The following is a 17313-nucleotide window of genomic DNA, read 5'->3' as shown; positions in this document are numbered from 1 at the left end:
TCTACCATTATTAAGGGTTGAGCTCCAGTACTCCGGCAACGGCGCCAATGTTCCGAGGGTTACCTAAAACAGAAATTTGGGTCCGAACGTGAGGTCCATACTCATTATGGGACAACGTCCAACTTGTTCTGTATGCCGAAGTGTTGCAGTCTGAATTCCTTGTGAGGAGGTGGGGGTGGTACCTGCAAGAGACTCCGATACTTAAGTTAGCAAGGACTTTGAGCAAGTTTTTAGTAGATTAGAATGTGAATATACCTGAGGGGTGTCAGTATATTTATAGTAGAGTCAATAACCACCTTTTGGAGTAGTTATACCTTTGTTAGTGGAAAATCGTTCCCTTTATTTTGAGAGTTTGTTAGAATCTATCTTTTAAGAGAGATAGAGATAGTAGGAAAGATTTGTAAAAGTACTTATTTGGATAAGTGAAACTGGACCTTTTTGTTGTGTCCGACGTCAGGTAAGAGGAGGCCCTTTGTGGGCCTTTACACTTAATGGGTTTCGCTTTATATTTTGGATTAAGGTATGAACACCATCATTTTTTCTTTCAAAATATGAAAAAATCCACTTTAAAATTGTTAATTTTACAAAAAAAAAATATATTACTCGTAAAAATGTAAAAAGTTTGTGAAAAGTGTAAAACATAGTATTTTTCACAAATTGTTTTTCATATTGTTTTGTAGTGATGTCTAGCTGAATGAACGAACATGTAAAAATGGTTTTGAATGGCTTTTTCGGTGATGTAAAACTCTTAAATAAATTTTTAAGAAAATGTTCTATCCAAATTGCTCGCTGATATAGTAATCTAAGAGGTACATTAAAAGTCTTTTTTACTAATTTTTTATTTTTAGAATTTTTTAATATTTTCTGGTGCATATTGTTAAATTTTTTGAAGAAATTTTTAGTATTTATTGTTTATATAATATTTTTAAATTATTTATGAATTTTTTTGTTATTTTTGTTTGAATTTGTATAATTTTTATTATGTGTTTTTGAATTAATATGTATTTTATTTACTATTATTATTTTTTTATAATATAAATTATTAATTCTATTAAAAGGACTAAATTCAATTAAAAAAGAGTAATAAAAAAATTAGGATCAATTTATTTACTGTCTTTTTATTTTTTGTGTTATTTTAATTTTAGCATTGGACAATTTTATCTATATTGGATGGATGCCTTTGCTGTGGAGAAAGCTTTTCTATCAAGTCTTCTTTTCTTTGATCGCCTAAATCCTTGACTTGAACACTTCACTGAAATCATGTAGAAGAGGTCATTCCTTAATGAATTGATTAAATCTTTTAGCATATCTTGCAGCCCAATCTTCCCTCATTCATGCTTTAAGGTGTTATTTTTTATAATATAAATTATTGATCACATTAAATAAAATAAATTAAATAAAAAATTAATCATACATAATACTAGTATAAAATTATAATATATTAAAAAAGTATTAAAAATATTAAAAAAATTAAAAAAAATGAAATAAGAGTATGTTCATTTTGTACAATTAACTTCTTTATATAAAAAATAATAATTTTTTAACTGATTATCACTACAAAACCGTAAAATTTTATTCGAAATAATATAAATTACTGTCCCAAGTACAAAATGCGATTTTAAAATTAAAAAAAAATTTCGCTTACAGCTAAATACCATTTCACATTAAAAAAAATTCAAAATCATCCAATGCGACATCTATGTGAAAGTGGACTCCACCATTCTCCGGCTCAACACCTCTCATCTCCGTATTTGGGAATAACACAAACAAAATTTCCATAAAAATCATCCTATAAAAATAGAATTTAATTTTAATACACTATTAATGTAAATAGTTTTATACGTGCAAACTAAAAATATTTATCCAAAAATACGGATTTAATTACATAAAAATATTATAATAGTTTATTACAATAATAAATAAGTTATGTAAATCAATTTTACTTTTTAAGATAATTCAAAATAAACTATAAATACTGTCTTTTTAGTTATCCAATAGTCTATTATAAAAATTAAATAGATATTTAAATATCTCATTTACATTTTAAATAAAATTGACTAAAAAAAATTTAATACGTATCTCATTTACATCCTAAAAAAAATTAAATTAAATGTCACGACAAGAATTTCAGTGAGGTTAAGATTGCTGCATCCAAAAGCACCATCATAAATAAAAAGGAATAAATTATTAATTGCTGCATCCTAGCACCATCGTGAATAAAAAAGAAATAAATTATTATTTATTAAAATTATGTTAATTTAGTAAAATTAAAAACTATTTAATAAAATTGTTTATTAAATCATTTCAATAATTTTATCAAATTTAATTTTAATGAATATAAAATTAATTTATATATTTTATGAATTAAAATATCAATGCTAAAATCTTTTATATTAAAATTTATAATAATTAATCAAATTATTTAAGTTCAATTATTTTTAATGGTAAAAAAATAAAACGATGACTCATATTACATTTGTACAAATAACAACGCTAAAAAAATTATACAAGATCAATAGTTTAGAGCCAAATATTAATTCCTCGTAGAGCCATTTATTTTTTTTGTCGTACTTAGGATGTAAACGAGATACATATTAAATTTTTTTTAGTCAATTTTATTTAAAGTGTAATGAAATATTTATATATCTATTTAATTTTCATGATAGACTATTGGATAACTAAAAAGACAGTATTTATAATTTATTTTAGATTATTTTAAAAAATAAAATCGATTTACATAACTCATCTAAGTTTATGTTTTAACAATTTTATAATAAAAAATATTATTATTATTATAATAAACTATTATAATAAAATTTTTATTTACTTTAATTTAATCCTTCTTTTCCTTTTTCATTTAAAAGAAATAGCCTCCAATCAACAATTAACACACAAGGACAGCATGTTATGTTGATTTTCTTGGTAAGCACCATAGAATCTCCCAATAAACAACTTTTATTTTAAAGAATAAAAGGGGGAAAACCCCTTTTCCAAGTTACCGAGGCATGCACAGACACACAGCATACCCAGGATGCAAACACTCCCAACTGTGAAAATATGGAAGGTAATTTACATATTTACATACAATTTACAATTTACTTGTGGAACCATCAACCATGTGATAGTGATATAACATATCATTTACAATTTACTTGTAGAACAATCAACCATGTGATAGTGATATGTATAATTCATCTCTTGCCGCGCAATCTGGCGCGAACGGCTCTCTCCAACTTGCTAACTGTCTTCTGGTTTGAAGGTCTAAGAGAGGGGACTCCCATGAAATCATCCATCAGTAAGTCACCCATTGACGGTGGAGCTAGCAGCCAGACCTTGAGCACAACATCGTCTTTAGCCCCGTCCTTCGCTAACCAATCAGCACAAGAGTTCCCTTCTCTCAAAGTATGCTCAACCTGAACCTGCCAGTCTCGCTGCAACAGTTCTTGGATATTAGCCAACAATCCAGCAAATTGATGGCGATCATGGTTGCCGCCATTCGAGACCAAGCTCACAACGGTCATAGAGTCTGAATGACATATAAGCTTTCGGATGCCCCAATCCCAGGCTAGAAGGAGGCCTCTTTCGACAGCAGCCAACTCGGCATGCAGAGTGGAACTGTTTTCAAGGAAGCCGGAGATGCCAACCACCCAAGTACCACAATCATCCCTCAGCAAACAGCCAAAGCCTGCCTTTTGCTGTTTTTCATAAAAGCTACCATCCACGTTCAGCTTTGCGAACCCCTGTGGCGGACACACCCAACAGACTATCCTTGGTTCATCCTGAGGAGATGGCAAAATATGAACACCGATCATAAGAGGTGCGTGTGCATGTGCGTGCAAAAACAAAATGGGAATTTCTTTGGTGAAGAATGAAGAGTGTAACTAAATGTGGCAGGCAAAAAAAGAGAGAGTAGAATGCAATACTTGAGCAAGCTGAGCCTGAATGAGTTCCTCCTCCATCCTTGCTTGCATTATAGCATTCTTGGCTTCAATCAGTTCAAGATCATCTAGGCATAAAACAAAGGGAATGCACCAAGCACTTAATATTTTAGTGTAAGAAACTTAAACTGAGATTAGACAGCAGTGCAATTTATATGGCTGGCCATAACTCCTTCAAGAATATATAACGACATGGTTAATGCTGCAAGGAATCCTTTCCTTAGGCAGAAGCTATTTTGCTGTTTCTATGTTCCCCAAAAAAAATGACTGAAAACTCTTATCAAATTACGAAAGGATGATCACCGCAACAGAAGTAGACAACAAAAAATGACAAAAACTACTGTTATATTGATTGATCACCAATTCGACCAATTATAGGAATATGCTGAATTAAACTAAGTTCACTTAAATTTACATGTCATTTTGGTTGGGAGAAAAACTAGCATAAGCTTCTATACGGTTGCTTTTGGAAGGGAGACTGAGACTGAGAGACAAATACTAAATTAAGATTTTTAATTGTGTTTGGTGTAAAATATACTAAACTGAGTTATGTCTAAATATCATGTTTGGTTTAAGATAAATATGAAGATTGAAGGATAGATTTGGAATTTAAAAAGTTAAATAAGAATATTTTTGAAAAGAAATGTTAAAGTTTCAGTCTCCCGTCACAGAAATTTTAGTCCTCTATTCCCACTTTTTGGAGGTACTAAAAGGGCTGAAATTTTGTGTCCCGGAACTAAAATTTTAGTTTTAGTCTCTGACCATGAAACAAACACTACCTAACTGTTTTGAGAGACCAAATCAAACAAAGAAAACTAAATTGCACAAGTTAAACCCATACATGAGCTAATATAGAGATATTAGTTCCAACTTTAGTTATGTAACAGACAGATCTAAAACAACAAAACTATATCCCACTAGGTGGGTCAGCTACATGAATTAAACATGTCATTGCACACACTTTTATAATACTCCAAAACCTTGACAGTTAGACCTCGACTTTTTTTATACAAATAAATATATAAAAATGATTATTTCCCTGAATACGCATAAAGAAAAATAGTCACCAAAATGCGCACATTTCACTATTGGCACCTGCGAAACGGAAATGCATACCAATTCTCCCATGGCGCCGCGAAATGGGTAATGGACAGCTGACAATCTGACGCATGGGAGCGCATGCGAAATGGAGCCGTTAGCCATTTCTCACCCGGCGCACACGAAATGGACAGTGGTGAATAATACTAATAATAATATTGTACGCATTTCGGTGACCATTTTTCTTTGAGTATTTAGGGAAATAATCATTTTTATATATTTATTTGAATAAAAAAGCCGTTAGAACTCTGCTGTGGCAAGTAAATATACGAGTTGTTTGATGGTATAATGCAGAAACTCCATTTTCATCCCACATTCTTCTACTCTTTCTTTTTCTATATTTATTTACAAAAAACATGCCACATTCTTCAAACTTAAAATAGAGCTATTTAACTGCAGAAACAGCAGAAACATGATCATCAACAACAGGTGCTGCAACAAGGTTGTTTCAACTGTAGAAAAAAATCAAACCATGAAATAGACCAGTATGAATGTGCAGACTCACAATCTGGATTCTCTGTATCTTCATCGGTCGAACTGATGATCAATGAAGTGCCAGCTTCATATTTCCCAGTAAAATCTGCATACAACAATTTGATAATAATAATCACCCTCAGACCAGCTAATATTAAAAGAAAAATAAATAACAAATAAATAAATAAGTTCAAGCTAAAAATGTGAGGAAAAATTATAACTCTACCATAAACACAAGGAACATCCATGGAATCTTCGCCCATCAGAGAGAAGTTCATTGGTAGTGGAGGTAAAAGCCATATCTTTAGAGCATCAACATCGTTAGCCCCTTGCTTAGCTAACCAATCAGCAGAAGATACCCCTTTACTAGGTGTGCGCTCAACATGCACCTCCCAATCTCGCTCAAGTAGATTTTGGATATCAGCCACCAATCCAGCATATTCATGATGATAGTCAAGATCACCAGATACCAAAGACACCACCATTAAAGAATCCGAATGACAAAGAAGCATACGGATGCCCCAATCCCAAGCTAGAATGAGGCCCCTTTTCAAAGCAATCAACTCAGCATATAGAATGGAAACATTCCCAAGAAAACCAGAAATACCCACAATCCAAGCACCACAATCATCCTTAAGCAGACAGCCAAAGCCCGCCCGGTCATGACTTTCACATAAGCTACCTTCCACATTCAGCTTTGTGAACCCCTCTGGTGTAAACTCCCAATTAACAGTACCTGGCTCATGCCGAGAAGGCGATGATGAACCCAAATGAATACTTGCCATCTGCACATTTGTCATCAATAATGGTAAAACATGAAAAATGAACCATACATGCACTTTTGGAAAAATAAATAAATGTACGAGGTGAGTTTGGTTGACAGAGAGAGTGGAGAAGCAATACTCGAGAAGTCAGAGCTTGAGTGAGTTCTTCCTCTATCCTTACCTGCATTTTAGAATTCTTGGCATCACTGTCATCTACACACAAAACTTCATCATCACATTCATGAGCAATACTTGCTTGGAAGAGATGCGAATGATCAAAAGACTAAAAACAGGGAAAACAAAGCAAGCAATTTATTTTGGTGTAAGAAACTTTAAACTGAGACTACACAGCCGTGGTTCCATAACACATTAATCTTTAAGAATATACTACTACATGAGTCTTGCAACACTTTAACTGAGCAGAAGTAAAAGCCTTGAGTTGTAGACTATCAAATTTATAGTTGCAGTGGCAAGATGATATCAATTTGTAGGAAGACCTAACAAGTTAAAGATCTATCATCATGACCTCAGTTTTAAGCATTGTACTTAGATTTAAGTATTTAACATATATATATATATATGTGTGTGTGTGTGTGTGTGTGTGTGTTAAATACTTAAATCTATGTCAAACTTGAGCAAATACAGAAATATGACTTTTCCAAGTAATTATGTAAAAGCAATAAAACAATTTTAAGACACATTTTATGATATTCCTAATTTCCAACAGTTAGAACTCTGCCATGGTAAGTAAATTTAAAGCTATAGTAACAAAGCATATCTTTAATTGCAACTGTGTTCAACTTAAAATTCAACTATCCAGAGAAACAGTGGAAACATGATCCCATCAATGCTAGCATATTTAGAATCTCCAAACTCAATCAAAACTCCATGCAAAAATTCCACAGCAGGAAACCACAAAATTAGTCTGGTATGAAACTGCAAACTCACAATCTAGGTTCTTTGTATCTTCATCGAGAGGCTCGGTGCTTGATGAAGTGCTACTAGAAACAGCATTATTTGTCCCTGTATAATCTGTACACAACAATTTAAAATTTATCACTCTCAGACCAGCAAAGTACTTTTAATAAATAATCTAAAAACGTAAAAAATGCTCAGAACTCAACCATAATCACAAGGAACATCCATGGAATCATTTATCATCAAGCACTTCATTGGTAGTGGAGGTAGAAGCCAGACCTTGAGTGCATCGTCATCCCTAGCCCCTTTCTTGGCCAACAAATCAGCACAAGAGTTCATTCCTCTTAGAGTGTGCTGAAGTTGCACCTCCCAATCTCGGCCTAACAAATTTTGGATATCAGCCATCAATCCAGCATATTGATGGTGATAGTCAAGATGATCGGACACCAAAGTCACAGCCATTAAAGAATCCGAATGACAAAGAAGCTTACGGATCCCCCAATCCCAGGCGAGAAGGAGGCCTCTTTCGACAGCAAACAACTCAGCATATAGAATTGAAGTGTTCCCCAAAAAACCAGAAATTCCAACCAACCAACCGCCACAATCATCTGTAAGATGACAACCAAACCCAGCTCTGTGATCAGTGTCAGATAGCCAACCATTCACATTCAGCTTAGTGAAGCCCTGCCGTGGAGAAGGAAGAGATGAACAAGAAAGAAGACTTGCCATCTGCAAGTCAACACTAACCACTGATCATGAACTGTAAACACCCAATTTTGATTGGCCAGATAAAAAAATCAGTGATACTTTTTCCTAGAATAACTTTTTTGACTAAAAACATGTGAAGGTACAATGAATCAAGTTGCGTAGCCACTTACATAACTTACCTCAGAATCATGTGTATTACATCATAGTACCATATGAAACATTTATGATCATAACTAAATTTCATAATAAAAAAATGCAATAGATTAGGATGGAAATTGGAAACCTCAAAGGACGGTATTGAGCAATTTGATCATGGGCGAGGACGGTGTTGCATTCACTCTTTTCTTGAGTGTGTTAAGGGCGTGTTTGGAAGAGTGGGAAAGACGAGGAATTGACTTGGTAAAGTTTAGTCAACTATTTGAACTTTTTAGAATGAGAATGCAGAATGATTTGGAATCGGAGGAGGCAATCAAATGAATAAAACTAAAAGAAAATAAAATAGTGGACTTTAATTTTTTTTTACACAGTAAAAACTAAAAACTAAAAAAAAATAAACAAATAAAGAAGATTTAGTTCATTACTGATTGAATCAATTCTAATTTCTAAGCAACGCTTTGATCCTTGAAGTTGTAATAAAAAAAGCGAAGTAATTTTACCAAAGGAAAAAAAATTAATGTTCATAATTAATAGAAATGTTAAACAAAAATAAATATTAAATTAACGCACACAAAAATATTGAAAAATTATTTGTATTGAAGAAGAATTTAATATTTCTATAAATAGATTAGGAAAAAAATAGTGAAGTGTTAAAATTGGAAAAAACCTTATTTTAAAACTCATAAATATTTAGATTGTACTAACAAAAGTGCAATTCTTCATTGATTTGTTAAACTAACTAATTTTTAACATAGTGGGTGATTAACATATTTCAAATAAGCAAATTTTCCATTTCGATTATTAATCCTGGTATCATTTTTTTCTAACTTGTGACGTAATAATTTTAATGTTGATAACTAATTTCCTCATAAATAATATTGTCTTGTTGCATTAGCACTAGCATGAGACAAATACTATGGTTACAAAAACAAAATTAAACACCAATTTGGCTTAATTGACATGGAAACAATTTGCACCAATTTGAACCTGGAATCCGTAATCTTTCTAGAAATTTTTTTATTTTAATATTTATTCAGATTTAATATAAATAAATAAAATCAAATATAAATAAAAATTGGGATGTGGTGGTGTTGAAGTTGAAGATCTTCATTTGGGTCACTATCATTGATCCTATTTTCGCCTCTCTTTCTCTTCTTTGTTCTTCCTCTTCTCTTATAACTATCGATCCCTTTCTCTCTCTTTTCCTCTTTTACTCCAACCTGCTCAAATCTTCTTCCATCATTGCTATATCACACTCTCGACAACTTCCCTTCTTTCCTTCCCTTATGGGTTTCCCAGGTGCCCCCTTCTTCTTCTTCTCCCTCTCTCTACACCGCTAATATTTTTTCAACTGGAATCTCATGCCTCATTTGTGGTTCTGAACAAGTAATCTTCTTCATGTGTTTCCATCCTTTTTCAGCTTCTATATTTTAATGGGTCACGGTTGTTTCTCCCAATTTCTCTGTGGTTTTAACTGTTCCTCAAATTTTTCCGTGTTTTTTAACAGTGTATACTATATTCATTACTCTTTCTGAATTAAGAAAGAAAATTTTAAAAAGAAAAAATGGGAAGGAGTGTTCTTTTGTTCATTAAATATAACTTGCAGTGAAGGGATTTGGATTTTATATTTGTGTATAGCTTCTGGGGCTATTTGTATATAATGCTAGGGAGAGAAAAAAAACGCCACAAGTTATCTTATTTAGCATTCATTAAACATTCATTAATTGTTGTTAATGAATGATAATTAAGGTAAGTTCTGGTTTATTTTGGTTAATTCTTTTTGGTTACCAAACATTTCCCTTATATATAGCATATTTGGAGATACTATAGACAAAATGGTATTAAATCTTGAGTACTGGAATAGATAGTGGTTTCCCCAAATGTCTGCATATTTATATAACTCTCTGTATATCATTCATTGTTTAGTGATTTGTTGTTAGATTTGTTATGATGAATATGTCTGAACTCTGGAGTATGACTCATATATTTTTGGCTGTGCTACCGTTCTTGTCTTGTCCAATAGGCCCATAAATTAGATTAGCTGTGAAGGAACATCCACAGATATTCAGATTCATAACCTGTTGGTTTTGATTCTGAAACTAAATTACAGTTATTATCCAATTGTATACCCAGTAGATTGATAAGCTGCTCAGGAGGTGTTGTCGGCTTGCTGCTTTCGGAGCTTTGTTCTGAGTAGATAAGTTGATCACACCTCGACAACATGCCGTATTATGTTCAGAGACTTTATAGGTTATGCAATACATCCCTTTCATCTGATGGACCTGTGTCTGATGAAGCTATTGAAAAAGTTCGTGAGAAGTTAGGTATATTGCCCTTTCCCTTTTTTTCTTATTATTTTCTTCTCTGTAATTTAGTTTCTGATCTTTTTTAGGACAGTTTATTTTGTTGTTCATGCAAATAAATTGCATATAATCATATTCACAATGAATTCAATGAGTTAACATCACTTGTGAGTTGTGAAAAACTTGTGAAAATGTGAAATACGCGTGATGAGTTGTGATACATATTGATGAATAATTAGGATATGAGTTAAGTCTAATATAATTCATTGTTCTCAGTTAAATTTTTAGGGCTAGTAAAGACAGTTTGTCAAAATTTTCTACTTGAGAGTTGAATATGAGTCTCCCTTGAAACTTTGGATGATCTAGTCTTCTTTTCTGGTGTGAAAGAAGGATCCCGATTTTCTGTTTAAATTTAAGAAAGTTAAGATGGAAATAAATATAAGTTTGTAGTGAAGCTATTTTTGTAAACTTCATTTCCATTTGTCATTCTTGAATTAATTTACTGGACAATTTGTACTTTAGCATAAAAAAGGTTGAAATTTGGAGTGAGTTTGAAATTAGTCAGCTGGTTACATCCTAAGTTTGCATCATACGTTTTCATTTCCTTCAAGCTCCTCATCACTTTGGAATATAGGTCCAAGTTCTTAAACCATGCAACTTATGGTATCATATGATTTATGTTAGATTATCTTTATCTTACCACATAATATTTTTCCTTTCCAACTGACATTTTCTTAGTGCCTTTTAACAAAACGTTTCAGAAAAAATCAAGCCATCAGATGTTGGTCTTGAACAGGAGGCACAAGCGGTTAGGAACTGGTCTGGAGCAATGCTTGAGCGTAATGGGGGCATTCAACCATTGCCTCCAATCAAATACTTGCATTTACATGAGTCCAACAGCTTCTCTGTAAGTATTAAGTCCCATAGCTCCACATCAACTTTATGTCATTATCAGCAATTTTATAATATGAGGAGTGCTAGGGGGCCAGCAGATTTTATGAGTTGTAACTATCAATTAGCCATCAATAGTGTATTTAATGGTGTGAGATTTCATCTAATGGTGGATAATCACTCATTTTTGTTTTGCTCGCTAAGTGCTAGCCAGATTTTAACAACTCTGCTGGCCCCCTAGACTTTTCCTTATAATATAACTACACGAAGTTTGATCAATAATTTTATCCCTTGTAGATAGGAATTTTCTGCATGCCCCCTTCATCTGTTATTCCTCTGCATAATCATCCCGGAATGACAGTGTTCAGCAAACTCTTATATGGATCAATGCATGTTAAATCGTATGACTGGATCGATCCCTCTACCCCAAATGATCCAGCTGAAGGTTTGTTCTCTATGGTTATCCCTGCTTTCATGTTAACTCATCCAATTTTTAGTTGGCCATACCTTGAAAAAAAAGTGTCAAGTGTTGAATGTGGTGACTACACAACACTTGTTATTGAGGTAAGACAAGATGAAAATATGTTATCATTCCTCAATATTGTTCGTGGCTGCCAATTACTAGGAAAACACAGAAACTTTGTGCAAAATAGTCCGAGGTCTCACTTATTAGTGAAAAATATTAAAATCATGCACAGCAATATATAATTGTCTAGGAACTGTAAACTGGCATATAGTGTTATGATCACTCGTATGAATCTTGCTGTTCCTTTTTGGTATAAACACTGGTTCATTGGCTTGAGCTACTAGATATTTGCAATAGGGGTTGTCCTGCGAATTTATAGGCTTAGTAATATCAATATGCTTTGTCACATCCAATAATATATGTTCTAACTATTAATTTAATTGCCTTAGAATTTACCCTAGAATTCCTTTGTTCTTGTCAGTTTAGCTGCAACTTGCCTTGACTTGAATCTAGCTTTTTAAATTCTTATCAGATATCAGATTTCTGAACTAGAAAAACTCACTCCTGTGATTGTTTCCTTAATTTGTGGTTGGGTAGCACAACAACAACATTAATCCTTTTCTGCTTAGGAGATACGAAACTAAACTTGTGACTGTGATACTGTGATAGAGATAATTTGTTGTTAGCATGCCAAGTAATGGACTAAGTTTATAATATCTTCAACTTTAAACTTTAACTACTAAAATAGCCTAAAGTTGTATTTGCATTTCTTGGGAATGGTTTTTCCTTTTTCTAAAGCTTTGTCAATTCAAAGAAATACTGTCTCAATTATGTATGTTATTTTCTTCTAATATTTGTATAAACCACTGGAGTAAGAGGTATATGAAGTTCTGCACTTATCACTTTAAAAGGGATGGAAATGCTTGGATTTTCATGTGAATCATCATCATGCCCATCAGAATAAAAATATACCAACTTAATATGAATCAACCTTTGTAATTTATCTCTCTCAAGGGACAGTACACAGTTGTTTTGCTTAAATTAAAATCTTATTTAGGATTAGAGTTCTGATTTTGGAAGATAATGTTCATTGGGTAAAATTCTCTCACAGAAATCTTTTGTTTCCACAGACTCACCCATAACCAACACAACACCTAGTTTAATATAAAATTTCTTGAGTGCGTCACATATTTATTCTTCAATATTTAACTTGCAGCAAAACATCCACTCTCCGTTCTTTCTTTCCATTAGTATGAGACAAATACTATGATTACAAAAAAAAATTATAAACCAATTAGACTTAATTGACATGAAAAAATTTGTACCAATTTAAACTTCATTCCTTTCCTTTTTTTTTTGGTAATTTTGTAACTACCATAATCTTTCTAGTAATTTTTATTTTAATATTTACTCAGATTTAACTAAAACAAAATAAAATAAAATATAAATAAAAATTGGGATTTGATGTTAAAGTTGACGATTTTCATTTGGGTCTCTATCATCGTTACTATTTTCACCTCTTTCTCTTTTCAGTTCTTCTCTTTCTCATCTCTTTTAACTATCGGATCCCTTTTTCTCTCTTTTCCTCTCTTAAATCTTCCATTATTGCTGTACCACACTCAAGAACTTTTCCTTCTTTCCTTCACTCATGGGTTCCCCTTATACCTTCTTTCACTTGTGGGTTTCTCTGATATCTTCTTTCAGTCATAGGTTCTCCTGATACCTTCTTTCTTCTTCTCCCTTTCTGGTTTGATCCAAGTCATCTTCTTTGTGCGTTCTAAGCTTTTTCAGCTTCCATATTTTAATAGGTCACTTCTATTTCTCCCAATTTCTTTGTGGTTTAACTGTTCCTCAAATTTCTTGTGTTTGTTAGTAGTGCATACTATATTCGCTACTGTTTTTAACTGTGCATACTATATCTGTGGTTTAACCCGTGCATACTGTAGTGGGATAAAGTTTTGTTGTTGTGTGTTCTTGTTTCTCGGACGAGAATGTCTTGTCCTCCCTCACCTTGTACTAGCATTTCTTTCATCTTAGTAAAATCTTCTTGTATTTTTTTATTTCATTTTGTTTAAGAATGGAGGAGATTAATCAGTTTGGTTTATGGGGTCCAACAAATTTGTTATTGACAGCTAGACCCGCAAAACTTGTAAAAGATACGGAGATGATGGCACCAACTCCAACAACGGTTCTTTATCCAACTCACGGAGGAAACATACATTGTTTTAGAGCCATAACTCCATGTGCAATCCTCGACGTGTTATCTCCGCCTTACTCTGCAGACAATGGAAGGCACTGCTCTTACTTCCGCGAAAGGAACGATCTCCCAGGTAATCCAATTTACATCGAAATTTTGCCAGTTGCCGTCTCTTCTCTTAAGCAAACCGCATGTTTTTGTTTCAATTGCAGGCAACTTTGAGTTCAACGGGGTCACATTTTCCAACATAACATGGTTGGAAGAATTTGAACCTCCCGATGACTTTGTTATCCGGCGAGGGCTGTACAAGGGTCCGGTTATCAGAACTTAAAGGCATACCTTTCTATGTTTTGTGTAATTTTAACACTAGAGAGAGAAATTGGGTTACTATCTATTTAGGTTTACAGATTACAAGTTACAACAAAGGGAGATTGTGTCCAGAAAAGCCAATGCTATATAATAATTATATCTAGGGCGATTTCAGCTAGGCATTTTGGCTTGTACATAACACAATGCACTATGGTTGTTGTTGCAGTTTCTCTATATATAAGTCATAAGTCCCTGGCCTTAGTTTAATCCATTAGAAGAGTTTCAGAATTTGAGTGGAGAAAGGAAAAAAAAAAAAAGAGACAGAATCTCAATCATATGATGAGTGAGTGGGCTCCTATTAAATTTTTTTACCGAAAAAAAAAAAAAACTCTTGTATAAAATAAAAATAGTAACTAAATAATGAATCTTTAAAGGATTCTTGATTTAAAACTTTATTACTTGAATATGAAATATATTGTATATCAACTTCATATTTACAGAAGTTTAAATTCATATATTTTCTTCTCTAGTGATTTTTCAGAAGCATTTTAATTCGTAAAATATTAAGATCAAAGAGACTTTCGAAGACTAAAGAGTTAACCTTTTATCTTTTAAGGAGTAAAATGTCAACTAGTATCAAACACATAATTAGACCGATTTTCAAAGTTATTGATAACTCTCTTTAAAACTTTTCAAAGTCAAATTTAATTAGTCAATTTTTTAATTATATAACTCAAAAAAGTTTATTTAAAATATCAAGTGTGAAGGTTATGTTCAAGGCAAAAATAAATTTAAGTATAGTTTTGATTCTTAAAACTAGACCAAATCAGCATAGTCGACCGGACTAATAAAAAATTCGTCATTAGACCGATTCGATTCGGGATAAAAAAAACCGTTATCAGTAAACCTATAGAAAAAACTAGTAAAAAATCCATTAAATCAATTGAATCGAATTGATCTTTTGAAAATTAACCGATTTAAAAAAATATATTTCTTAACAAAGATGTATTATATATATTATTTTATAATATCCGTTGAACTTTTAAAAAAAGAGCCATGTTAAGGAGGTAATGAAATATTTGTACAATTGACTATTGAGTTAAAAAATAAACATCATCCATACTATTCAGAATAATCATCCGGGTACTAGGATAATAAACATCTCATGTCATAAAATCATTCATTCCAAAAGCTTAAACTGATTTTGGAGTTCACCAAGGATTAAACTTTTGACCTTTCGGATGTAGAGCTCTAATATCATGTCATGATACCACTCATCCCAAAAACTTAAGCTGATAAAAAAGGGTAACACTAATGATTATATCTCTAATACTCCATAAATCTCTATTGTACATATTATACAAATATTCCATTGACTCCCTATACTTCCTCTTAAAAAAATCACATCCTTGAATTTAAGCTAGATTGTTTACAAGGTTTCGAGTTTCGACGAATCACCGTGGACCAATTAAGGTAATTTCTGAATTAAGAAAATAATTTTTAATTTGAAATGTCCAAAAGGGTAGATCATAGATGGAGTCTGTTTATGCTCAGTTTCTTCCTGGCTAGCTAGCTCCCTGATTTACATAACTAAAATAAAATAAACTTATCCTACTTGATCATTTCTATAGAGAAGGAATTTCTTGAGATTCTGACTTGAAATAAACAAATTAAAGCATAGGAACAAGACCATATATTATAGAGCCAGCATCCATCTCAGTAACACCACAAAGTCTACAGCTATATATATTTTTTCTTCAGAATATAAATCTTGCTAATTGCCAAAAAATGGTTGCAAATTAAGTATAAATTAGAAGGCACCGCAAAACATGGGCATGTGATCAATTTGATGTGATCCAGCATGGCATTATATAATTTGTGAGATTATATGATTTTGTAATAATAATAATTTGTGATGGTTTTGATTTCTAATTTGTGTTGGCATAAGAGTCGCCGCAAAGATAGGCATTATATATGCTAACTCATCCACGAGCTAAGAGAGAAAGCACTTGGACCATCATCTACAATAGAATCTTTGCATGCATGCTATTTTTATTTATAATTGTTATTAATACTTATTATATAAGTCTCATATAATCACAGATTACTATGAGATGAGAAACAATAAGCCAAAATTCTTAGACCGTGTAATCGGATACTTGATCTTGAACTTCGGAAACAGTGCACAAAACTAGATACTATGTATATAACTATATATAGCTACATTTACATGATCTAGATGTAGAATATATATATAGTTAGAGATCATTTATGTATCTTCATTCTCCCCTTAAATTTTACTCATTCATTAATTGTTGATTGAAAAGAAAATATTCTCTAGCAAAATCAATTTTTAAGATAGATATCATCATAAATAAAAAATTTAAATTAATAAAAAGAAGTATATCTATATACATCAATAGTTATATCTTTAAGGATAAAAATAGAAAAGCATATATTTTCCAAAGATTAGTCATAACATAACTTGACCATTTCTTATTCGTTTCTTGATTGGTTACATCTTTTTATTATGTCTCTTTCTCCAGATTATGATATAATGGGAGAGGAATAATTGACCATATATTAATTAAGTGTGGTTGCATTTAGATATTTATTGAAGTATGCATCGTCATTGTTTGAATACAACTATATTTTACGTATACATTAAAATTGATCACTAAAAGTAACTATTAAAATAAAATATATATTAATATAAATTAAATATATATATATATAAATGACAAATACATAATAATTAATTTAAATAACTAACTTTAATATAAAAATAACATTTTTAGTTTGCATATGCTCTCAATTCCAAAGGTATATTAATTATTAAGTTGAAGAAATTTGAATTCTGTTGGTTGGTCGTCAATTTCTTATGGTTGTTGGGATTCAAGATTTAATCAATTCACGCATCCCTTCTGTTATTATATATATTAAAGTACGTTCAATGTAACTCGATTATTAATATTATATATGTAATGATATGTTTATGCGAGAAGATTAAAGGAACCTTAGTTCCATAATGTTTAAGGAATATTTATATACTAAACGACATTCTTGACACTCATATAAAAATATGATTATT

At 31.8% G+C, this 17313-nt stretch overlaps 2 protein-coding genes across 10 annotated transcripts; one reads left to right on the top strand and one right to left on the bottom strand.

Moving 5' to 3' along the window:
* Positions 1–2937: 2937 nt before the first annotated feature.
* LOC107462446 (uncharacterized) lies at positions 2938–8355 on the bottom strand. 2 transcript variants are annotated; one of them, XM_016081040.3, is made up of 8 exons: positions 8184–8355; positions 7399–7921; positions 7223–7306; positions 6414–6487; positions 5737–6295; positions 5542–5616; positions 3924–4006; positions 2938–3779 (listed from the first exon to the last, which is right to left on the bottom strand). In XM_016081040.3, exons 2-8 carry the CDS (start codon positions 7919–7921, stop codon positions 3192–3194), a joined length of 1986 nt encoding a protein of 661 aa, XP_015936526.1. In that variant the 5' UTR covers positions 8184–8355; the 3' UTR covers positions 2938–3191. The 2 variants fall into 2 exon arrangements, with proteins under 2 accessions (XP_015936526.1, XP_015936528.1); XM_016081042.3 differs by having other exon boundaries at positions 6456–6487.
* A 799-nt stretch (positions 8356–9154) lies between these two features.
* Positions 9155–14491, top strand: LOC107462445 (plant cysteine oxidase 4). 8 transcript variants are annotated; one of them, XM_016081032.3, is made up of 6 exons: positions 9155–9442; positions 10080–10380; positions 11121–11266; positions 11548–11695; positions 13849–14046; positions 14126–14491. In XM_016081032.3, exons 2-6 carry the CDS (start codon positions 10278–10280, stop codon positions 14242–14244), a joined length of 714 nt encoding a protein of 237 aa, XP_015936518.1. In that variant the 5' UTR covers positions 9155–9442; positions 10080–10277; the 3' UTR covers positions 14245–14491. The 8 variants fall into 8 exon arrangements, with proteins under 8 accessions (XP_015936518.1, XP_015936523.1, XP_015936520.1 ...); XM_016081037.3 differs by having other exon boundaries at positions 9156–9442; positions 10190–10380; XM_016081034.3 differs by having other exon boundaries at positions 9160–9355; positions 10193–10380.
* Positions 14492–17313: the final 2822 nt, after the last annotated feature.

Source organism: Arachis duranensis, chromosome 8, assembly GCF_000817695.3.
Source record: "Arachis duranensis cultivar V14167 chromosome 8, aradu.V14167.gnm2.J7QH, whole genome shotgun sequence".
Classification (NCBI taxonomy): domain Eukaryota; kingdom Viridiplantae; phylum Streptophyta; class Magnoliopsida; order Fabales; family Fabaceae; genus Arachis; species Arachis duranensis.
The sequence above is the reverse complement of the archived record's forward strand: the minus strand, read 5'-3'. Positions and strand labels throughout refer to the sequence as shown.

Bases quoted from the DNA above. Each gene is read 5' to 3' on its own strand.
- LOC107462446 (XM_016081040.3), bottom strand. From the start codon at position 7,921: ATGGCAAGTCTTCTTTCTTGTTCATCTCTTCCTTCTCCACGGCAGGGC. The intron at 6,488-7,222 runs GTGAGTTTGCAG...TTTTGTGTGTAG, and splicing joins AGATACAAAGAACCTAGATT to ATGACAGTGATGCCAAGAAT. The intron at 3,780-3,923 runs GTATTGCATTCT...CCATCTCCTCAG, and splicing joins TTCAGGCTCAGCTTGCTCAA to GATGAACCAAGGATAGTCTG.
- LOC107462445 (XM_016081032.3), top strand. From the start codon at position 10,278: ATGCCGTATTATGTTCAGAGACTTTATAGGTTATGCAATACATCCCTT. The intron at 11,267-11,547 runs GTAAGTATTAAG...TATCCCTTGTAG, and splicing joins ATGAGTCCAACAGCTTCTCT to ATAGGAATTTTCTGCATGCC. The intron at 14,047-14,125 runs GTAATCCAATTT...TTTCAATTGCAG, and splicing joins CGAAAGGAACGATCTCCCAG to GCAACTTTGAGTTCAACGGG.